The sequence below is a fragment of the Callospermophilus lateralis genome, chromosome 7 (assembly GCF_048772815.1).
Source record: "Callospermophilus lateralis isolate mCalLat2 chromosome 7, mCalLat2.hap1, whole genome shotgun sequence".
In the NCBI taxonomy this organism is placed as follows: domain Eukaryota; kingdom Metazoa; phylum Chordata; class Mammalia; order Rodentia; family Sciuridae; genus Callospermophilus; species Callospermophilus lateralis.
Genome location: NC_135311.1, coordinates 63173671 through 63199665, shown reverse-complemented (window position 1 = coordinate 63199665; position 25995 = coordinate 63173671). Strand labels below are relative to the sequence as shown.

At 32.8% G+C, this 25995-nt stretch overlaps 1 protein-coding gene across 2 annotated transcripts in view; it reads right to left on the bottom strand.

The window, feature by feature from the left end:
* The window catches only part of Fnbp1l (formin binding protein 1 like), a 117740-nt gene that overhangs the window by 10832 nt on the left and 80913 nt on the right, over positions 1–25995 (bottom strand). For both annotated transcript variants that reach the window (XM_076863483.1, XM_076863484.1), the window contains exons 6-10: positions 20867–20971; positions 16779–16907; positions 14837–14983; positions 12726–12929; positions 2155–2264 (exon numbers count right to left, since the gene is read on the bottom strand). In XM_076863483.1, coding sequence (XP_076719598.1) covers positions 2155–2264; positions 12726–12929; positions 14837–14983; positions 16779–16907; positions 20867–20971 — 695 coding nt within the window. The remainder of the gene's footprint in view (positions 1–2154; positions 2265–12725; positions 12930–14836; positions 14984–16778; positions 16908–20866; positions 20972–25995) is intronic.

Here is a 25995-nt window from a genome sequence, read left to right as displayed (position 1 = left end):
AGTTTGTATCTCATATTAGCAGCTATCACAATCCAGAGTGGGTAAAAATTAAGTTGTCAGTCTTGCCTTTCCCCACTTAGAGTGGGGAAAGGCAAGACTTTGGATTAGGGACTATGTTTTCTCCATTTTTGTATTTTCTTCTATAATCCTCATACAAGCTATTATATATGGTAAGCACCAAATATTAGACCTAACATTATAATTTTCCAGAGACTATTTGTATACTGTTTAAGTAAATACTTTTAACATTCTAAAATTTTTTATACTAATATAGTTAAGTTCATTGTTCAGTTTCCTTTATAAATTTGCCTACCTGCTAAAATTTATTTGTGATTTCCAAACTAATATTCAAAGTGCTTTCCTGGTCACTCATGGACACGCATAGGACAGAGAAATATTTGAGTCACTGGAGGTACATTCACATTTCCAGCTGTGGTCATGCAAGGAGAAACTTCACCTTCTTGTTTTTGCTCTCATATTTTGAACAAGTGGTCTTTTTGCTTCCTATTTATGTAGTGCCATATTTTTCACATTTTTGTACTTTTTGTTGGTATTATGAGTATTTAAAAAGGTTTCCACACATAGTGTTGAAGTGTTGTCTAGTGTTCCTCAGCACAAGAAGGCTGTAATGTTACTAATGGAGAAATCAAGTCTTATGTAAGTTTTGGTAAGCGTGTGTTACACTGTCATTGGCAGGATTCAAAGTTAATGAATCAACAGTATGCATCAAATAAGGTGTCTTTAGACAGAAACATATAAAACAAGATTATGTATGTATCTATTAATGAAAAGGTTGGACCAGGGTTTCCTGGCACCTAACACTGTATCTCCCTTCCCCTAAGGAGCAATGTTTTAATATTCGATAATTTAGTGCTCATGGTGACTTTATAGACCATTAGCTACTAAGAATTGACTGTAACTGTAAAATTTCATTTGTGTATCACACCCGATACACAATTTTTTGGGGGGTGGGGGTAACTGGGGATCAAACCCAGGGGCACTTTATATCTCTATCCCTTTTTGAGACAAGAGTCTCATTAAGTTGCTTAGGCTAGCCTTGAACTTGCAATCCTCCTGCCTCTGCCTCCTAAGTTGTTGAGATTATAGGCATGCACCATTATGCCTGGCTCCTGATACACAATTTTCAACATCAAAATTTCAATTTTCAATCTCTCATGCTTTAGTTTAAGTCCCAATTTTATGTTTGGTAAGCCACCAATTCATTGTAATCACCCTTTATTCATCATTTAAAAAAAAAAAAAAAACAACTCTATGATCACTTCTTAAAAATTAAATAAAACTTTGTTAAAAAAAAAAAAAAGTACAAGTGAATGAATATGAAGCTATAAATGACTGCAATATCTACCAACATTTTGTTTTGTTTTGTTTTGTTACCAGGGATTAAACCCAGTACACTTCTCAAAACTGAATAAAGGAAAATTTTGTAAAATAAAAAAATTAAAGCGTAAGTCTACCAACATTTTTGGGGGAGGGTACTAGGGGTTAAACCCAAGTGCACTTAAGCATTGAAGCCACATCTCCATGCCTTTTTAATATTTTCATTTAGAGACAGAGTCTCATTGAGTTGCTCAGGTCCTCTCCAAGTTGCTGAGGCTGACTTTAAACTTGCGATCCTCTTGCCTCAGTCTCCAGAGCCACTGGTGTTACAAGTGTGCACCACTGCACCCAGCTGCCAACATGTTTTACAGCCAACAAAGTAATTATAGTCTCTGGTTGCTGTTGAACTGAGGGAGTAAAGAGGTAGTTAGCGCCGGTCAAACTACTCTTGAAAATGAATAATCAAGCTATTTTACAAATTTATGGAAGGAATAAGTATATATATTTATAAACACCTAAAAAAATAGATAATTAAAGAAAATCTCTAACACTTCATTTTTATCTATGACCCAGCAAACATAAAATTTTTGCTTGAAGTATATATTTCTCTCAAAAGACATTTCAAATAGGATGCCTAATTCTATTCTTTTTGATGTGTGGCTAGATATCAAAACCAGGCCCTGTACATGTTAGGCAAGCACTATATCACTGAGCTAAATCCCCAGCATAAGATGTTATGATTTTGAAACCTTACACACATCATTCAAAGTAGATTCTAAAAGAAATAATGATAGAGAGGACTTAAAGAAACACTACTTTTGGTCTGACTCTTTCTGTAGTTCCCTGTTAAGTTCATCAATGCGCTGCTGCAGTTTTTTACGTCTCTGTTCTGGCGGCAGATGACTGAAATCTTCTAGCGCTGGCCCCTGAAAAGAAGATCTAAATCATTATGAAAGACATTTTCCGGACATTTATTTTTAAAATTTACTAAGAAGTAAGAATATATACAAATTTTAAGTTTAATTTCAAATGTCTCAAATAGCCCCTTTAAAAAATAAAGAAACAAATCTACATAGATGTGTGTATTGATGAAAGCAATTATATTGAAGAGCCTCACATTTTAGTCATTTTTTAAAACCATAAAACAAAATAGGTAAAAATATCACCAAATACAGATGATTGGTGATTACTAATATCACATTATTTTCAAGTCTTGGCAGAGTTAAAATGAATACATATGAATTTTCTTACAGCAACAACAACAAAATGGAAACACATAACATTTCTTATCTGTACAAGTTATTTCAAATACTGCGCATCACCACTTTTTAAAATCAAACCCATTGCCATATTTAGGATGTTACAAATGTTCAAATTAAAAATATATATAACTTATAAAACTGAGTTAAGTAAGCAACTTACCTCATAAAAACTACTAATTAATAAAATATACTTCAATACTGCATTATAGTCTTTGATTACATTCATTAAACCATTCTTCAGAATCAAGACATATCTGATCATTAAAAAGCAAAAAGTAGAACTATCCAATGAATAACAATTATATTCATATATGGAGTATACTTGGAATTTTCCTTATGTAAAATCAAATAACATACTTCAGCTTTATCTGGAAGAAAGATACAATTTAAAGAAAGGATCTAATTGTTCTTTAGGGAGGATTCTGGGTGTCTAAAAATTCTTTGATTTTTAAAAAAATATTTTCAGTTGTAGATAAACACAATACATTTTATTTATTTATTTATATGTGGTGCTGAGGATCGAACCCAGTGCCTCACACCTGCTAGGCAAGCGCTCTACCACTGAACAATCCCAACTCCTTTTTTGATGTTTTCTTAGTCAAGAAATTATGCGATTTAATAAAAACATTTAGTACACTTTGTACTAAATGATGTCTTTTCCCTCATAAATGTTATTTTAGCCACTATTACTTTAGTTACATTAGAGATTACAAGAGAATAAATACTAGCAACTATTAAACCCATTTAATGTAAACATTTACTGTCTACATAATTCCCAAATTAATGATAACTATTATTCTCCATTTTTCTTTTAAAATGGTTATTGTAAGAATATGAATATAGCCTAATTTTTTAAAGTGTTTGCTGAATGAGGAATAAATGCATTCTTGTTCTTTAGGCCACTTATATGCCAAGTAGCTTTATATTACCATCCACAAGAATGCTTCACTTACTTTTCTTTTTTCCTTTGGTACCAGGGACTGAACCTAGGGGCACTTAACTACTGAGCCACATCCTCAGCCATCTTTATTTATTTATTTTTAATTTTGAGACAGACACTAGGTTGTAGAGACTAGCCTTGAATTTGCAATCGTCCTACCTCAGTCTCCTGTGAGGCTGGGATTACAGGTGTAAGCTATCACCCCCAGCATTTTTATTTATTATTATCATCATCATCATTTATTTATTTATTTATTTATTCATTCATTCATTTATTGGTGGTGCTGGGGATTGAACCCAAAGCTTTGAGCATGTAAGGCAAGCACTCTATCAACTGAGCTTTATCCCCAGGCCTTATTTTTTATTTTTGAAATGGTCCCACTAAGTTATTAAGGGTTGCTGAGGCTGGCTATGAACTTGTGATCCTCTTGTTTCAGCCTGTCAAGCTGCTGGGCTACAGGTGTGTGCCACCACATGCTTCCCCCCTCCCCCGCCCTTTTTCAGTGGGTACCAGGGATTGAACTTAGGAGCACTAGACCACTAAGACACATCCCCAGGCCTATTTTATATTTCACTTGGAGACAGGGTCTCACTGAGTTGCTTAGCACCTCACTGTTGCTGAGGCTGGCTTTGAACTCACGATCCTCCTTGTCTCTGCCTCCCAAGGCCACTGCAACTGACCTGGTTACTTTTTTAAAAACTCACTTTTAAGGTGAATCATGACCAAATGTAACATTTAATTAAAAAACAAAATCCCTAGAATCATTCCCCAGTGGCCTGCCTACTAAGGATATTCAGCAAACTTGCCTACAAAAAGTAGAGCATCCTAAGTATCCTTTGTGCTTTCATCTACCAGTCACCAGATGTAACATCTTCAAGCAACCAAATCTGACCTAATTAAATGAATGGCAAAATTTCCTATACAAAGTTCTTTTAAATGTAGTAGTTAATTTTCAACACAAATTGTCAGATTTATTCTAATCTGTGGTACATGTTTTAAACTATTATATATGTGCTAAAGACAAACTTCTAATTTACATTTTTTAGAATATTTCTGAAAACCTTGAAATTTTTTTCATTTTTAATATTTATTTTTTAGTTATAGGTGGACACAATATCTTTATTTTATTTTTATGTGATGCTGAGGATCGAACCCAGTACCTCATGCATGGTAGGCAAGCGCTCCACCTCTGAGCACAACCCAGCCCCTTGAAATTTTTCTTAATGAAGAAATACATAATGCTCAGTGGTAAAGTGCTTGCCTGGGTTCAAATCCCAGCACCACAAAAACAAATAAAAATTCTCTCCCTAACATAATGGGAAAAACAGTATTACACAAAAGAAAAACAATTCTACAGTAGGCCTTTTTGCAGGAGGGGATATTATTAAAAACTCATAATTTCCCACAAGCAAAATCTGCCATATTTCCACTTATTCCTAATCAACCTCATGATCAAATTTATTAACATTAGATACCTACAGCACCTGCATTCCTCCCACCTTACCCACACTAGGTTACTGCAGGCTGAACCCAAGGGTGCTCTACTACTGAACTACATCCCCAGCCATTTTTACTTTTTGCGATCATCCTGTCTCAGCCTCCTGAGTAGCTGAGATTACAGGTGTATGCCACTGTGCCTAGCCTAGGCACCCAAATTTCTAATATCTCATTTCAACATTATGACTCATTGTTACATAAAATATGAGAATAAACTCTATTTCTTATGGATGTGAAGAAGCCCTCTGAGGTATTTAACAACCTTTCTTACTACAAGGGAATTTATAAAGGTTAAATTTGAACTGTCTAAAAAAAAGTCTATTTTCCAAAAGTTATTTTGTACAGTTTCATATACAAACTCCCAGTAATTTTGATTTAGTTCTTCATAATGTAGCTCCATTAACATCTGAAATGGTGAAAATTCTCACACACACACACACACACACACACACACACATATATACACATTAGATTATTTATATTTCTGTTTCCCTTCAGTGGTATAGAAAAACAGAGCATTGACTTCATAATAAAACCAGTAGGTCAATTTCTTTCTTTTTGGAGAAAGATATAACAGTGTAGTATATAAGATAAACTACAAATAAACTTTATATGACCTTTCTTAAGAATGCTAGGAAAAATAATTTATGCTAAATTTTCCTTCTGCATATACCATGGATATTTGCTCTACCATGTAACCCTTCTTTTTTTTGGGGGGGGGGCAGGCGGGTATTGCGGATTGAACCCAGGGGTTCTTAACCACTGAGCTACATCCAATTTTTATTTTGATACAGGGTCTCACTAAGTTCTTTAGGACTTCCCTGAACTGCTCAGGCTGGCCTCAAACTTGCAATCCTCCTGCCTCAGTCTCCTGAGTCACTGGGATTACAGGGGTATATTCCACATTCAGCCTCTACCATGTAACCCTTAAAATAATATTTAATATAATTTTATTCTTCACTATAACATGACAAGGACTCCACCCAATCACATTTAAGAACTTAATGGTCCATGACAGTTAACCACATTGCTTTATAATCTATGACACTGAGAGGTACTGGGATATATTGGACTATGGATTAAATTATAAAAAAAAAAAACACACACACACACAAGGTGATAATGTGAGATGTACTTTACCACTTGTTTTGAATTAAACAAAACAATGTTTTGAGATTACTTAATGTTGGCACAGTATATATATCAGCACACGAGGCTTACCATCTTCACCGACCACTGAATAGTTCAATGGAAAACAGAAAGAAATGGTAAATTATTCACATGAAACTATAATACAGAAGATGCAATAACCTATACTTTATAATATTAAAATAAATCATGTACATTTCACAATCCAAACAATTATGCCAGAAAAAAAATTTTAAGCACATTTTGGAAAAGCAAATTACTTGCAAAAATAAAAATTATAATAATAATAATAAAACATACACTGATGATAATGGGCAGATATTTTCTAAGTTTAACTAAAACTCAAAAGTAAATAGTAATCATTCTATCAGTAATCATGCATTTTCTTTTAGAGAGAATTTTTACTTAGGTGAATTTTACTCATATAGTTCTTAATTCTTAAAAATACTAAGCTCTGAAAATAAAAAATCTAAAATTAGCCATTTAAAGAGAAGTCTTATGTGAAATAACTAAAAAACAGAATGCCCAATGCATTAAAGAAAACACCATATCTGGGTTTTTATAGTTCAAAAGATTATTTAAATTTAAAAATATCATGGTTTGGTGAGGGTAACATTTTTACTTTAGTTTTAAGGTGCTTTTTTAAATGTACAGACACTTTAAAAACACATTATCACCACAATAATAAATGAGTTACCCATAATAAAGTTTACTATATATATTTCCTAACAGACACAAGTAGATAGATTGAATTTCACTTTGAAAATAGTTTCTATTTTTCAGTTTTATTCTGAAATCCATATGCTTAAAAAATAACACTAAAAATGTAACTACAATTTTAGCACTTATTCTTTTTAAAATATGAAACAATCTAAAGAAACCCACTACAGTACTCTTAATGCTATGTAAATACCACCCTTAAGCACACACACACACACCGACATATTCTGAGGGTTAAAAGAATTTTGCAACTGGTGTAGTATTCATCATACACAAATACAAAGTGATCCACAATATGCAGCAAGTTTTACAAAACTAATCTTCACATTCATTACATTTTAGCTAATAACTCTTAAACTTTTCATTTTTTCTTATTCTCTAAATCTTTTTTTTTTTTTTTTTTTTTTTTTGGTGTAACTGGGGATTGAATTCAGAATCTTACTCATGCTATTGTGTACAAGCATTCTGTCACTGAACTACAACCCCAGTCCTTTTCAAAATTTTTATTTTGAGCCAGAGTCTTGCTAAGTTTCCCAAGCAGACCTTAAACTTGTCATCCTCATGAGTGGCTGGGATTACAGGTGTATGCCAAGGCAATGGGCAAAACTATGTTTTAAGAGAAGAGAGTGAGATGTCAGCTAAAATTTCACATAAAAAAGACAAATTAATTTTAATAAATATCTGGCAAAAATATCTACCCCTTATCTCTGATGAGTTGGCCACATATTAATGGTTATGAAGATAAGAAAAGATGTTTACTATTCATTATCTTTCTGAATTTAGCTTAACATTCTTTAGACTGTCAGTAGTTTTTTTGTTTTTTTTTTTTAAATATTTATTTTTTAGTTGTAGTTGGACACAATACTTTTATTTTATTTATTGTATATGGTACTGAGGATGGAACCCAGGGCCTTGTACGTGCTAGGCGAGCACTCTACCACTGAGCCACAACCCCAGCCCTGTCAGTAGTTTTAAGAAAGAAAAAACACAATTTATTTTGCTATGGCAAAATTACTGGTGAGGGGGAAAAAAGATTTAAATTAAGGAAAGATTTGTGGTCTTCATTAAATGTCATTAACAAAATTACATATTGGATAAGAAACAAAACTGTTTTAGTATTTTACTTTTATAATAATTTTCAACAGCTAAATTTCTAAGTGATGAAGTTGTTTTTCTAATTTCTATAAGAACATCTTTTAGAGAAAACATTAAGATAATTATAGGTAAAAAAATCTAATGTGTTCATTTTTAACTGGTTTTATTATCAAGTGAAAATAAATTTATACGCTGGCTTTAATGAGGATATAAGAATTTCAATTCTTTGTAAAAATATTAGAAACATATTTTGTGTATTTTTAAGTAAAATATGTTTAATGTAAAGAAACCTTATTCTCATACACAATCATTATATACCTATAAACCAGAAATTTTTATATCCATTACATCTTACTACATACAAAAGAGCTAAAAAGGAAATGGGGTAATTAAATAAATAATTAGGTTTATTTCAATTTAAATTGAACAAACTTTTCAGAACTGCAATCTGAATATTTTAAATCTTAAAAAATAATTCTGGAAGTCTATATTGTCATAAATAATTTAGATGAAAAACAACTCATTATTGCTAGACAATATTACATTTAAAAAAGAGTACTAAATAAAGCTCAAGTGAAGTAGTTACAGGGTAAAAATGATTAGTTTGTATATTAAGCAGTCAAGTTTTGGTATAGTTCCTAAATGTCCATTAATGGTTAGAACTTGATGTCACAGAGGGCAATTACAGATCTTCACCCTCAAAAAAGATCCACTGGTACCACTGTTAAACTCAGCAACATTAATCAATATTTCTCACATCCTTACTGACACTGAAAACTAAAAACACTAGTTTTCTTTTTTTAAAAAGAAACCCCAGTACTGAAGGGCAGATGAAGGAGAAAAAGAATAAATAAAATTTTTAAAAAATTATTTTTAAGGGAAAAGTTATTTAGGAAAACAAAATTCAAGAGAATTCAAAACAAGAGTTTATGAATTCAATGGTACAACTCACTAACTTTAAGAAACCTAAAGGCCTACTGTAAGCTTAACAGACTGAACAATCCATGTAAAAACACAGAAACTGGCTTATTAAAGGTTTAGTTTCTTCCTGTTGCGTTTTTCTACATTGACAAAATTTTTAAGTGATGTAAAAACATTTCTATGGTTAATTTTCAAAATTATATCTAGTAAACTAACAAATACCAATAAAACAAAGAAATTTCTCAACCTCAAATTATAGTATACTTCCCTCCTTGCTCCACTCTCCAATCCCCTAGTTGGTTGGTTTGTCATATTTTCTGTTTTGCATACTGCTTTCTTCTTTGGTATGATAAATAATACTAAAACCAAGAAGAGATTTTTGCCTCTATAAAGACAATGTATAAATATTTTTACTTAAAGCAATATATAAATATAAAACAAAAAAATCAAGTAAATAGTTTTAAGTTCTGCAGTTATAAAAATCTATCTGCAAACTGTTCAGGAAGAATGAAGATGCCACATATTTAAGCTTTTCTCCCATTTCTAATTTCTTTCATGGACTCATCCTTTATATCTCTGACACAGAGAAGTAATATGGGAATCAATGCTACCCTCATAATTCAGACAAAAGAAACTCCAAATACGATTTCTTCAAGTCTTTTAAACAAGGATTAACAACTTTTGAAAGTGACAACCTGCATGCCTATAAGTATAATACAAATTTTTCCAAATGCACTTTTCAAAATGTCATAAATTACCTACCTAATCGTCCACATATAGAATTAGGTAAGGTAGATGCAAAGTAGTTCAAGTCAATGGAAGAAAAAGGAAGTCAGAAAAAGGAAATAACACATTGGAACATTTCTGCTCCATTACTAACATCAGTGAGGTTTCTTATGTTATTTTAATGGAAACTGTAGATAATAATGGAATCTTGCCCTGAATAAATAATATATTTGGTTCTACAAGTAACCAAAACGTAATTTGATGTCAGAAAGGGCTACAGAAAAGAAGAAAAACAGGGAAGAAAAGAAAGAAGAAAAAAAGGAAGGAATCCAACTTTAATATATTAATGTTAATGATTGTACTTCTAATGACACTAAATTATTTCTCACCTGTGGGTTATCATACCTATGTTTTTGAATGTCCACACAAATTTTATAAGTGATCTAAATTATAGTCTATGAATATGTAAAGCACAGCCTAAAAATCAAATATAAACAAGAAAAATAATGGGGTGGAGGAACAGGTCAGTGTTAGAACAAATGCTTATTAGCATGTACAAGGCCCTGGGAGGAAAGATGTGAGCAAAGAAGGAAAGGAAGCTGGGAGACAGGAAGTGAGGCCAGGGAGAGAGGAAAATGAGGGAAGGTAGGAGAATGCAGAAGGGAAGCAGGGAGAAAGAAGGAAAGGAGGAAGGGAAAGAAAAAACCAGCCTCACTAACAAAATGAAATACATTTATCTGTAATAGATAGTTGTTGCTAAGAAACAATTTAATACTGTATCTGCATTTGACTATAAGTTTTTATTTGCAGAATATCATTAGGAATTAGTAAATGTCAAAAGGCTGGCCAATTTAAAAAAAAAGAATAAAGGGAAAATTCTGATAAAAAATTATTTTTCAGATCAGTAAAACAAATTCCATGTACATATTACTTAATAATACCTAAGTACTCTTATACGGTTTATAATTTATGAAGTTACCTTCTAATATATTAATTTGATCTTTAATCAGTCTTTACATTTAATGTGCCTATCTTTATTTTGTATTAAGTAGTTGGAAATTGTGTTTTTGTGTCTAAAAGTTAAATAGGGCAATTAAAATTAAGCTTGGCATTTTATTGTCAACGATATACTACTTTATAAAATTGGCAGGTAAAGTCAGAATTAGTGACAAATTATTACATCAGTAACTCCAGTGACAAATTACTGAAAGTCTTAAAAATGTAAATACATTACAAGACAATGGTGAACATATAATTTCACATAAACAAAAAAAAAATAGCTAAAATATGATGGTACCCAGCACCCTCTTTATAACACCATTCTTTTATGGTTGAGCATTTCAAATGTTATAAAGAGGAGTTGTTTTAACTTGAGGGCAGCTATACTTAATTCTGTGGTGTTTTTAAACTATGTCTTTATAGGAGAGAGCCTTATAATGAGGGTGGAGAGTATTAAAAGCCACACTACACACACAATAGGCCATCATGCATTTTAACCCATTATTAAACTTACCCCTCTTTTGAGGCTTCTGAAAGAAGGAATTCTGGGCTTCCCTGTTTTTATTTCATTCATACAATAATGCACGGGCTCAATGGAGAATGTGAGAAACTGGGACCCATTAGGAGTACTGGATGTGAATAAACTAGTAGGGGTTAAGGGTGGGGACTGTGGCTAATATGGAAATAAAGAAAGGAATCAATAAGCCAAATGTGCATAGTTTTTTCCTAAATGAAAATTCTATTTTTGGCAACATACTTTTCACAAAATATACCTTGAATAAATTTTTCTATAAAAATATTATAAGAAAGTAAATTCAGTTTTGCCCAAAATTATCATTTTTAAAAAGTCAAACTTACTTTTAAAATATACCATTTCACTTGATCATTTTTATAAGCTGACAAATTAAAAGTAGAGTACACAAATTATAATGTTAGAATAATAAGACCTAGATAAAATTCTCTGCTGACTCCAAAATATTCTAGATATATAGAATATTAGCGCCACCATTTATTCCTATGCAACTTATACTTAACCTGTATAGGGCAAAAGGCAGTATCTATAGCTAAAGATACCATATATATAAAATATTAACTATTTCTGATTATTATCACAAATAAGCAAAAAGAAAATTATTATATTCACTAGCTTTCCCCTGAGACTGTTTGTATTTCTTCCTTATTTCAACCCTTTTAAATAAACTTCAATATTTCTTACATTTTAAAGCTCTTCTAGCTACTCTGATCTGACAAAAAAAAAAAAATGTTCTCACCTCTTAACTTCTTGACTGGACAATATTATTAAGAGCATGAATAAAGCCTGGGTTAATTATAATTGTGCTTTAAAATATATTTGTAGGCATAGAGTTAAACTTTAGTTACACTTATATACCAAGATCAAAGGAATAAATTAAAATAATCAAGTATACTTTAATAAATACAGCACATCAGACTAAAGGCATATACCTATTCGCCTTGCTGACATGACACTATTAGAATCAATACATAAATAAGAAAGACAAAGCAATTATCCATTCGATTTGCTAATCTAGGTTTACTTGCCTAAAATAAATAACATGTAAAAGGCTAGGCTTTAACACGAAGAGTAAAATTCTCTTAGCTAACTAGAGATTTTTTTTTAACTGTAATTACTCAAGAACCCTGAGCTTTTCCCATTAAAAACTCACAGATGATAGAGACAATTAGTACAATCTACAAGTTCTAATTTGACACATTACTGTGGTTAATCATTCATTCCAATTGAGAACTGTGATTTTTGTGATCTTTCAGTTAGATCATCTTTCCTTAGAAATTCTGATGGAAACTATACAGAAATAAAATTTCAAAAGCATTTAACTTCAGAGATATTAACAATTCTTATTCATTATTAAGTGGTGGTCAAATGTAAAATCTAGAAATAATTTTTTCAATTTCCTATAACTGAAAGGTTAACTGAACCGTTCCAACTGAAAATATTTACCCTCCATTAATAGTAAATTATTATCCACTCAATACCTACATTGGTTTAATTGACCTACTGAAAAGATCTGATTAACATATAGGAATTTTATGACTTTTACCTTTGGCTTCTTTCCAAAGAGCCACAATTTGCCCTTGGCCTTTCCTACTGTGGTTTTGGCATCCACTTTCCCACTTTCCTGTTTGGATGCACTGATAGTTCCATCAGAAATGGTTCTATAAATATGCTGACTGTAATCTTCAAATGGAAAGTCTCCTGGAGGTTCAAAGCCAGACTTGAAGGAGTCTACCACCATTTGAGAATCCTATCCATAAAAAAACAAACTTTTTTAACCTTTTTATTTGCTCATAATACATTAACTTTCAAAACTTTTATCAGTACAAGGAAACAAATAAGTTTAAAAAAATAATTATATAGTAATCATCAAAGGCTTAAAATGAATAGTCTTCCTGTGAACTGGTAGTAAATCCTAAATATATCCAAAATATACTAACTTGCAAATAAATTATCAATTTATAAAAGTCATAAAATGTTTTCACTCAGTAGCTTTCCCCCTCAAAATTCATCTGATGACTAGTGAGCTAGCTAAGACGATCTAACCAAAGGAACACAGAAAAGAATTACAAGAAGTTTCAAAGGAAAAAAACCCTTTGCTTTAAGGGATGTCAACAAGAAGTTGAACTTTAGAATGAGGAAAAAGCATCTAACCATTAAAAAAAAGTGAGTAAAAAGACTCATTCATCTGGGCTGGGGTTGTGACTAAGTGGTAGAGCACTTGCCTAGCATGTGTGAGGCCCTGGGTTTGATTCTCAGCACCACATATAAATAAAATAAAGGTACACTGACAACTAAAAAAAAAAAGACTCATTAAATACATTCTGTGGGATATTAGCAGAACAATGGGGAAATATCTCATAATACTGAGTGCAAAAAGCAAGTATGAAAATACAAAGTTAATACTGTTCACCTAAAACTTGAAAATTCATGTAAGTACCATATAACCCTCTAGACATACTTATCTCTATTTGAATGTTTCACTGACGTCTTACTCTCATTTTCAAAGAGAATACCTGGTTCTTCTGTTTCCTGTTTCTGTTAGCAGCATACTTTGCCAGTCATTTAAGTCATTTCCTACTTTTGTAACTAATGTTGCCCTCAATTCACTAAAGGGTAAAAATAAGCAGAGGGCAAGAACAGAAAGTACCTAACTTTGGATCCTGTAATATGAAAATACTGGAATTCCCAATTAAAGAAGTAAAAATCCTCCTCATTAAATGTAAGCATTGTATTAGTTGCTAGGAAGGATTCTCACTATGCCTACTTGATAAGTTTGATAGGCTTACTGTGAACAATAAAATATGTGGTACATATCTGATTATCCCCCAAACCTAGTTCTTTTCTCTTGCTTTTTTCCTTGTACTCTGAATTTCTGCTAATCATGCTTTTTGGTTAATCAACATTTACTAAGAAATGATCAGATACTAGATTCAATTACACTACAATCAAGATGCAATGCAATGAGATTTTATTTCCTCAAGGGTAGTAAATTAAGCCATTTCCTCTACTCACAATGCCCTCTTTCCTCTTTTCTCATGGATCATTTTCCCTTTTTGTAGTACAAGAAATTGTACTACAAAGTACCAGGGCTTTACACATGCTAGGCAAGTGCTCTACCACTGAGCTATACCCCAAGTCCTTCTTATTTTTGAGATAGGGTCTCACTAAGTTGCCAAGGTTGGCCTTGAACTTTCAATCCTACTGCTTCAGCCTCCTGAGTAGGTGATATTATAGGCATATGCCACCACACCCAGCTTACTCATGTTTCTTGGTTGAGCTTAAGTATAAACTCTGTGTGTTAAAGCCAACTCTGGCAACTCTAAATCTAACCACTTTCTTTTCTAAAATTTCAGTAGACTAACAGTATAATACAACTAATACAGTTCACAGTTATATTCTTGGGTCAGTACTAAAAAATTAGTGGGGAAAGGAAGAATTTTGGGGGAAAAAAAACAATTTTTTAAGTCAGAATTTTAGCAGTTAGAATGATTCTTAGAATCCAAAGAAGCCTAACAAATTGCATAACTTTCTTCCATAGAATATAATTTAGAACAAAATACCCATCAAATTACTTTACTCCTTTCCCAACCCATTTCATTAAACTACATACTTAAGCCAAATACATTTATTCAAAAACAATTATATAGCACTTACTCTTCTTTCATCAACTGATTTTGCTGCAAGAATCATTCCTTCCAAACATTTTGAAATGATAGGAATAACTTTGCGTTCTGAATCTGCAAATCCTCTGTAACACTCACTGAGTTTAATAGTCCTTCGTTCATCCATTTCTTGTAGTTGCTAATAAAAATAAATTTTTAAGGAAAACTGAATTTCTTATTTTGAAGAATTAATGACCCCCAAAAAAATATAATTAAAAATTTCTATCCTAATATCTTTTAACAAGTTCTGTTCAGCAATACTTAGTGGAGGGGTGGGGGAAGGGAGGGAAGGAAGCAATAAACAAACAAATCAAGGCTTTTAGTGCATCAAAAAATCAGGTTACAGTGGTTTTCCAGTCTTCTAAAGGTATCCTTTTCTTGCTACCTATTTCCTGTCCCATCTCTCCTTCCTTAAACTCCTTAATCAGATGAGTTTTTGACTTTTTTTTTCCCTGCTTCCATGGAAAGTTCTTCAAAGACAAAATTCTGGCAATAATTTTTTTTTTTTTTAAGTAACTAACCTATAACATACACAAGTCTGAGACTTACAACTCCTTAAAATTAGTTCAGAATATTGTAGTAATATCTGGTCAGACTAGGCATCCAACAGTTGAATGCATACCAACAGGTATTCAGTCCATATCACAGCCTATAGCTCAGAGTAACTATCAAAGAATTGGGGATACATGAGGAAAAATAAGAAGTCACATGATCAAATGGACACAGGAAATATATTGAAACACATGAAGTCCAATAATTAAAAGGTTGGTTTTTTTTTTTAAATACCATCTTATTTGCCAACACTGACCTTTCTCTTTCCTAATAAGCAGCTGCACTGCTCAAGTCCTCAAACTCCATACTACTATTTCTCTCTTTAATTACTTCACAGAGCCTGGGAGTTTAAGACCAGCATTTTCACAAAAGAATTGCTGCTGGCATCACAAAGTTGCAAGATTGCATCATAGCAAGATCTAAACAAAAGGATGTCAGACCTCGGAACACAAAACATAGTGTATCCAAGTTAAATTCTTTCCGAAAAATAAAGAGGATAAAAGCATCACAGAGTGATGACTGGTAAGCTTGGTGCTTTGGAATAAATGACCAGAATCTGATACCCAACTCTAACTATGTTTCCTGTGCAATTCCACTTTGACTTCTAGTTGGGCTGACACTCTTCCCACATAAGCTCTGCTCTCCTAGGGATTATCTCATTTGACAGTTTTACTAAATCCCTTTTCTCTAATTTCTCTTCCATCTAGAAAAGGCTAATTTAATCCTCATGAAAAGTCTAGGGTCTTTACCTGTGTAGCAACTGTTATCATTAAGTAATGATGGACAAAACTGATAAACAAGCTCAAGGCCTGAATTACAATTATGATCTAACAGAGCCTGAGAGACAAATAGGCAGAAACCAGGCTAGTATTTTATAAGACTTGAATACATTTTTAGAAGATTAATTTCTACCACCTGTACTAATGCCAAAGTTTCTAGAGTGGTATCAAAAAGCTACAACATTCTAATTCTATGTGAACATATTACAATACACTTCAAAGAAATTCTTCCTGTGAAGTCAAAATATATAATAATATAGTATTAAAATTTATCTCAAAATGTCATTGTTTTGTGGACTATTTATAACACTAATAAGAAATGTATAGGAAAATTTATACTTTAAAAGTTAGGAAAAATTTACTTTTCAAGTATGTAATCATAAAAAAATCTCTTATCACCATTTTTGGTGACTAGTAAATCTACAAACATACTAATCTTTAAGTTTTGGGGCTGGGGATGTAGCTCAGTGGCTTACCTAGCCTCCATAAAACCATGGATTTCATCCCCAACACTCTGAAATATGTCCAAAAAAACCTTAAGTTTTACATTTTAAGTCTAACTCTTCAAACTGAAACAGTTAACTTCAAATAGCTAAAATTTACCTTGTATATCTGAGGAATCACTACGTAGAAATGCTTGTGTTGTTCTCCATTAAAGTTTTGTAACTGTGCTGCATATTCATTTTTATTCTCATCAGCCATATGTGTACGCAGGTTCAACTGTTGTTTGGCCTAAAGGTAAATTGGTCCCAATCAATTACCACCAACAATGAAATCATACAATTCACTTTCCTGAAAAATCATACTAAAATCAGATCATATATCTGTGGAGAAGTCAACACTTGATATCAAGATAATAACAAAGTGATCTCTTTCAAATTATTGATATAATTTAAAGGACATGCTTGCAGATTTTATAGTCAGAGTGGTCTCCTAATTGCAAAATCCTCCCTCTTCCTATTGTAATAGTCCTCTTCCCTTGCAATAATCCATTCAAATGAAGTCTCTTCTTACAAAATCCACAGAGAAAACATAAAATGACAACATTATAGCTTGAACCAGTATATTTTTAATCAGAAGAGCAAGAAAACAGGTTAACTTCAAATATTTTAGACTATTAAAAAAGTTAAAAATAAAACAATCATTTCTTTATAATACACTTATATTCAATTAAATATGAAACTAAAATCACAGCTGAAGTAAATAATGATTAAAATGTGTGTAGGTTGTTTTTGTTTTTAAGGCAGGCTAGTGTCTCACACCTGTAATCCTAGCTACTCAGGACACTGAGGCAGGAGAATTGCAAGTTTAACCCAGTCTGGGCAACTTAGCAGGACCCCATCTCAAAAATAAAAACTTAAAGAGACCCCCCCCCCCAAAAAAAAAGGGAAAAAAGCTGGGGATGTAACTCCGAGGTAAAGCACTTGACTAGAATGTATAAGGCCCTGCAGCCCTGCATTAATTTCTACAGGACAAATACACATAAAAGAAATACAAAAAGAGATTTCTGAATAATGTACTATTGAATAATGATTTTCATCTCTACAAAACCAAAGGTTCTTTAAATAATGCTTATGTAGGATATGATTCTGTTCTTGATTTCTTGTAAAAAGCCAAATTAATATTATCTATATTAATGAGAATATTAGAATATAAACAGGAATTGTTAATTCTAGACATATTGGGGGTTATCTAAATTTCTCAACTGTTCTAAAATAACGGGAAAAAAAATAAGAACTGAGCTTAATTTTTTTATTTTCAGTTTTCTAAGGAGTGAATCATTTCACATGGGAGGGCTCTGTAAACTGTAGAGCACACTGTAAACATACCTCACTATTCTCATTCCAGATTCTACAGAGGTAGTCCCTGACCTTTTAATATTTGTGTATAGTTAGACCTTCTTCACTCAGAAACAAACTAACCTATGGAAATAACTTGAGATCTCAGATAAGCCCTTTATGAGTCACTTAATCCAAAATATACTTAAAAATTCCGATAAATAAGTATCATGGAGACTAAAAACTATAGCTCAAAGTGTTTCTATAATTTTTTTTTTAATTCCAACATGGAACCATAAGTACACATTCATTTGCTCCTTCCCCTTTCTCTTTTTACCACAAACCATGGTGAGACAGAGGATTCCAAATTCCCTACCCACAAAACCTCATAGTTCTGTCAGGGAAATTCCTCCAGTTCTAAGTCACTAGCTATTATTCCTAAATCTGGGACTGAGACTCCAACAGGTATACAGGAGAACAAGGCTAGGAGCTAGAAAAAAATAGACAACCCCTGGCCACTTTAAAAAAAAAAAATATATATATATATAGTTGTAGATGAACAATACCTTTATTTTATTTGTTTTTATTTTTATGTGATGCTAAGGATCAAACCCACTGCCTCACAAGTGCTAAGCAAGTGCTCTGCCACTGAGTTACAGCCCCAGACCCCTAATTTTTTAATAATTAAAGAAACTGCAAATAAATGAGCATAAAAAAGGAAACTGCAAACACTGAAATTCTACATTAGAGGCCAAACTAGTAGACATGTTGTATATAAATTTCAGGATGTTTGACTAATCACTGAAATTATCACTGTAGACAAAATGAAGAAGCTAAATTAAAGTCCATACAACAAGTAACTTTAAACTTGCCCAGTACATAAAAATTCAAGCAATATTGATAATGGGTCAACGAAGTTCTTAAGGAGTTAATGTCAAATGGCAAGAAGTCTCCCATGCATAAAAACAGTGCTTTTTCAGAGCTAGAGTTGTGGCTCAGAGGTAGAGTGCTCACCTAGCATTCGTGAGGCACTAGGTTCGATCCTCAGCACCACATAAAAATAAAACAAAAATATTAGATCCACCTATAACTAAAAAATAAATATTAAAAAATAGTGCTTTTTCAATTTTTGTGGCTCATATTTTCAAGTAATGATAACATACTGATCAATTATGTGCATTACATAATTCTGGAAAGGAAATTAATATAGATGATCAAATCAGAATATGAAAATAGCAGGATCAAAATTAATGATTAGTAAGAAGTACATATGAATTTAAAATACTAACAGTATAAGCTGTATCTAAGAAAAAGACATTCTTATCTGCACATGTAAAAAAGATGGATGGATTTCAGATAACCATAAACTCAATTGGAGTCAATCCAAACAACATGGCTGCACAAGTCCATATGCATTTATGTTATATTAACATAAATTTAATGCTCAGACAAGAGAGGTTGTCAAATGCAGGATTGATCAGATCATCCAATTTCAGAAAACTACTTTATGTGAGATATTGATAAACTGAAAGGCATCCAAAGGAAAGTAATTATAATAAAAGGTACCTCAACACAACTTCATATGTGGAACAGTTGAAGAAATGATTGTTCATCTACTATAAATATCTAAAAAGCTTTTATGAAAAAGATAGATTTGATATTTTTGTATAATATCTCAGAAACCTAAAACAGAGACATGAGTGGAGCCAGTACAAGGAAATGCTAAAGTAGAAAACCCAAGAGCAGATTGTACATTTCCAATGACAAGGTACTTACTATTATTAGAGGTATAAGTAATTAAAAATAAGGTGGAAAATATAGAAACATCCTGAGTTATACCAGTAAGACAATTGTAACCTGGAATTTATATGAATTTATGGGTTTTTGTTTTTGTTTTTTAGTTGATAAGAAAATGAAAGGTAGAAATAAATTGTTCCTCTTTTCCTTCTTCCTTTTTCTCACTCTGTTTCTTTAGGAAATCAGAAACTTCAAAGGAGAAAATATATTAAAGGTGGTCCTTCAGTATACACAACAATATGAAGTAATGGCATTCATTTATATTTCAAAAATCCTAATATCTCAGTATTATCATTGTGTCAAATGTACTAAGATAAAAAGCATATAAGAATGGGGAAGGATGAGGCTGGGATTGTGGCTCAGCGGTAGAGTACTAGCCTAACAAGTGCAAGGCCCTGGATTTGATCCTCAGCATCACATAAAAATAAATACATAAAGGTTTGTGTCCAACTACAACTAAAAAATAAATATAAAAAAGAGAATGGGGAAGGGAGGGCTGGGATTGTGGCTCAATGATAAGAGCACTTGCCTCGCACATGTGAGGTACTGGGTTCAATCCTCAGCACCACATAAAAATAAATCAATAAAGATACTGTGTCCATTTACAACTAAAAAAAAAAGAATGGGGAAGGGAAAGCTTAGCAGCAGCAATTATAGGGCTAATTCTAACAACAAGTTATGCTATAAAACAGCTGGCCCAGAAATCAGTAATAAGATGTTCAGTTTTCCAAAGTGAATCTACTATTATGTATTTCTGACAGTATTATCATGTTTTTTTCTTCTTTTTCTTTATCATGAGTAGTTGGCAAAGAACACTACTGAACCCTTTTTACATACTCCATCAATATACCTCAGACTTTCTATCCTGCTTAAGAATAGGACAGAAACTGAAACCCAGTAGCAATGTCTTTCCTCTGCAATTTGAATGCAGCAAAGACACTAAATTAACATATTACCTTATTACCTTCTCAGACCAATATGTATGATAATATTTACTTACTTTAGGTTCATATTTAGCATCTTTCTTGAGAAATTTCTAACACAGACACAAACAGTATGACTTCTTTATACAAAAGTAATATTTTGATGTTAAAGCTAGAGTGTATTATTTCTTACCTTTTCAACATCTGCCTTGGTTGCATTAGTATCATTATCCAATCTTTCATAGCTCTGTTGTGCTTTCTCTGCTTCTCTACATTCTCTTTCAAATTTCTTTTTACTCTATTAAAAAATAAAGTCAAAATTAACACTAAGAAAATTAGATTTATCTCATTTAAGAAATAACTTTAAAATGTTGCCACTTTGTAGAAAAGAACCGCACACTAAAAGTAAAATTGTCCTTTATTATAACCAACATGTGAGCTTTAAATATCAGACATTAATTATAGACTGTGAAGAAAAAAAATAAAAGCATGATTCAGTTGGTATTTATTATATAACTCATCTCCTATCAATTAAAAAACCATGTATTTTATATATTGTTATTGTAAGCTCATCTTCAACAGATTCCTTTTTGGTATGTTGTTTTTTTGTTTTATTGGTTCATTTTGGTGTTTGCTTTTATGGTGGGACACTAACATAACTTGAGAAATAGAAGTGTCCCTCCAAAGTGGCTTTGTGTTACGTCTGGTGTCCCAGCAATACTATCATCCCAGACCCAGATCTTCTAAAATTTTTTTATATAATTCAAAATTACTAAAACTTTGTAATAGCTATTCCCAACTAAGCTATGTAATACACACATATATACAATTTGCTTAGTTTTCAAAGCATATAGCTTTAATTTAACCTGATGCTTCCCCCAGTTGATTAAGTCTCAACAATTAATTCTAACACATTAGGATTCCTATTCATTTTATTCTCTCATTAAATATCTCCCAAAGGTTTCCAAACTGCTTGAACTGGTTGTCAGCTAGGCCTAACACATAGTTGCTTCCTTGGGATTTCCCTCCCCATATCTTGGGTATTCCCTGCACCTCTCTCTTATCCAGATCTCCTAACTTAGAGTTCCATGCTTTCGCCTTTCTAGAATCATTTCCTCATTTACTAGAGTACACTCAGCAAAAGTTTCCTGGAAATGTTTATGAGAGATAATTTTTTGAGTTTCCATAACTAAAAATGCCTTTATCATTACTTTTAAATGATAAAATAAAGCTAAACTCTTTCTTAGAAACTGTTTTCTTTCAGAAATGTAGAAGAACTACTACACTATTTTCTGGTTTCCTGCGTGACTATCTAATCCCATTCTGGTTCCTAATTAATAATAATAATAATTTTTTTTTTGTCTGATGAATGGGATTTTCTTCTCCTTATGTTCTGAAATTTTGTGAAGATAGGTTTTGACATTGACCCATTGTGCTGGGCAGCTAGGAAATCTTTTCCATCCTAAAAATCATGTATCTCAGATTGGGGATATAGGCTCAGTTGGTAGAGTGCTTCCCTTGCATTCACAAGGCCCTGGGTTCAATGCCCAATACAAACAAACAAACAAACAAACAAACAATAGAATATTTTTTAGAAAATCATGTCTATCAATTTGGAGAACATTTTCTTGACTTATTTTTGCCCATTTTCTGTGTCTTTTTCTAGATAAAGCCTCTAAATGTATTATATTTTCTTCTACATTTTAAACCTCTACCATTCTGCTTTATTTTCTGAGAGAGATTTCTTCAGTCTTACCTGTAGTTCTTCCTAGGGGGTTTTGCACATCTCTGCTATCATAAAGTTATTTTTTAAATTTTAATGAGTTCTTTTTTTAATAGTACTTTGTCTTTATTTCATGAATGCAATGGGGGTGCAGGGGTTAGCAGAGATTGAACTAAGGGGTGTTCAGCCACTGAGCTACATCCCCAGCCCTTTTTATTGTTTGAGACAGGATCTCACTAAGTTGCCCAGGCTGACCTGGAACTTGGGATCCTCTTGCCTCAACCTCCTGAGTTACTGTAATTACAGGCACATATAACCGTGGCTGACTTCCTTATCTGTTTTAAGTATTTTAATTTTCACTTCCTTTCATAGTCACTGTTTCTTCTAAGTTCTTTTTCCTACAGAGTTTGGGTCTCTGATGTACACTATGGCTATTTCCTTTAAATGCCTGGGGATTTTGGGCTATATGATTCTTTTTAAAAAGCCAACTGAAAGTTCTACACAGATGATCTTTCCCTCTACGGTAAAATAGCCAGGTAGTTTCCTTAGGAAAAACCTGATACCAATATCAGTAAGTTTATGTTTTAGTTTTTCCCCTCTAGCTGGTTGATTCCCCAGAGAAGGCCTCTTCCAATTTCTTGCCTGAAAAATAAATGCCTTGCTTAATTGTATTCTGAGGTACTCAAAAGAAAGCAATGAAATCTCACCATTTTGTATTGACCTAATCTACTTTGTAGAACCACTTAAATGTTTTGTTTTGGAGTCTATGGATCCCAAAACATTATGAATAATGCAAACTTGAATCCCAAACCTCATGACTACAAGATCAAAGAGTTTAAATTTCTCACAGGATACTTCCCCTCCTTTGATTTTCAGAGATAAGTTTTTTCTTAGCTAGTGGGCAGAGATCTTTTTAGACCACCTTTCACTAATCCTTTCACAAGTCCTTCAGAAGTTCAAATTTAATTTAATAAGTGTTTCAGTTTCAACTCTCTATAATATACAGAGCTAAAACCTAATTTTGTTTGTGAAGTTAGCAAATACCAAGTCCAATCAACCACTCTCCCCCAACATCTCTGTTTCCAAATGCCACTGTTTCAACTCATTGCTCTGCTATGTTCCCCATGTTCCTAGTAGTTAGAGATCCCCTCTCTAACTACTTTATTTATTTTGCAGTACTAGTGTTGAACCCAGGAGTGCTTACCACTGAGCTATATTCCCAACCTTTATTATTTTTTTGAGACAGAGTCTCACTAAGTTGCTGAGTCTGACCCCAAACTTGTGGCCCTTCTGTCTCAGCCTTTACAGGGGTGTGCCACCACACCTGGCAGAGATCCTCCTTTCTTAAAACACAATTTTTAAAAATGACTATTAGATCTAGGTATTTGTAGTTAAAAGGTTTCTGACCTCAGCACCACATATAAATAAATAAATAAAGTTTTAAAAATGCTATTTGGAAAGCAGTATGGAGATTCCTTGGAAAGCTCGGAATGGAACCACCATTTGATCCAGCTATTCCCCTACTCAGTCTATTCCCTAAAGACCTAAAAAGAGCACACTATAGGGACACTGCTACATCCATGTTCATAGCAGCACAATTCACAATAGCAAGACTGTGGAACCAACCTAGATACCCTTCAATAGACGAATGGATAAAAAAAAATGTGGCATTTATACACAATGGAGTATTACTCTGCATTAAGAAATGACAAAATCATAGAATTTGGAGGGAAATGGATGGCATTAGAGCAGATTATGCTAAGTGAAGCTAGCCAATCCCTCAAAAACAAATGCCAAATGTCTTCTTTGATATAAGGAGAGTAACTAAGAACAGAGTAGGGACGAAGAGCATGAGAAGAAGATTAACATTAAACAGGGATGAGAGGTGGGAGGGAAAGGGAGAGAGAAGGGAAATTGCATGTAAATGGAAGGAGACCCTCAGGGGTATACAAAATTACATACAAGAGGAAGTGAGGGGAAAGGAGGAAAAATATAAGGGGGAGAAATGAACTACAGTAGAGGGGGTAGAGAGAGAAGAGGGGAGAGGAGGGGGGAGGGGGGATAGTAGAGGATAGGAAAGGCAGCAGAATACAACAGACACCAGAATGGCAATATGTAAATCAATGGTTCTGCAACTGATGTGATTCTGCAATCTGTATATGGGGTAAAAATGGGAGCTCATAGCCCACTTGAATCAAAGTGTGAAATATGATATATCAAGAACTATGTAATGTTTTGAACAAGCTACAATAAAAATTAATTAAAAAAAAATAAAAGGTTTCTGACTTGGCTCAGTTTGACATAGTTTAAAACATGACATAACCTATAATTTACATCAAATTAATGTGTTCCAAAAATTTTTACAAAATTCTTTAAATGTAGGCCTTAGTTAGTGTTTTGATTAGTGTGAGACCCCCAAATGATATACCTACAATTTATCCAAAGCACATAAAAACATCTGGTTGTGCACAATAAGCAGAATGTCACTTCTCTATGAAAACTGATTAATTTTCCATATTTAATTCTCTGAAATTCAGTTTGGAGCTGTTTTTCCAAATTGACTAACTATGGCCTACTAATTTTGGTGCAAACTGAGGTTACTGGTATACAAAAGGTTTTTTTTTTTTTTTATATTAAGTGTCTTATCTGTGGAAAAATATATAATATTTCTTACAATATCAAAACATTCACTAGTACAACCATAGTATTAAAAATACCTTCCCTGAAAGGTAGTATATCATAATATAGGACAGAACTCCAGAAAAGATTGTTCATTACATTTTGTGACAGACTTAAAACAGTCACTTCTACTCCTCTACCCCGATAGAAAGTACATTCCAATACAAAGGTCAAAAACAGCTGTCCTTCTATCCCAGTCTCCCCACTGCTAGGGCACGGACATGTAAATTAATCTTGTCAAAGGCACCCAAGAGGAAGTGTGCTGGGGGTTTTCTAGAGGTTTTACTTCCCTGACTAAAAAGGGGCAGTTAAAAAAAAAAAAAAAAATGCTCCCTTTCTCATGTCTCTGGGTGCACATTCAAAGAGAATATGGTGTTTGGTTGCTTAAATCAACTGTTGACCATAAAGGAACAAGGCTGAAGAGCCCATGTGGTTAAGAAGACAAAGTATACAGACAGGGAGGACATGCAGCCTTGGTGACAATATGAACTACTGACCAACTCTGGAACTGCTCCATAAAAGTGTATTCTCTCTTATTAGAAGCCGCCTAAATGATGGACTTGGCATCTCTGAAACTTTATTTTCTTAATCTCTAACCTTATTCCTTTGAGATGTTCTCACAGGCTACTCTCTTCTGTCCTCTCTTAAATTCCAATGCTGCCTATTTTGTTTCTTCCAGGGTTAACAATTGCTTTTTAATTTTTTCCCCTCAATTTTCAATATTGTCAGTAATTCAACCTATTTTCCCCAGTTCTTTTTGTCTCTTGATTATATCAAATAGGTTAGAAATTCTACAACTTCATTTTCTTAACTAAACAGAAAGATCCAGAAATAGAAAACAGAACATACTATACTTCGTGCTACGTATTAAACAAATTGTAATTTCTCCATTTCCTTTACTGGACTGAAGGTTCCACAAA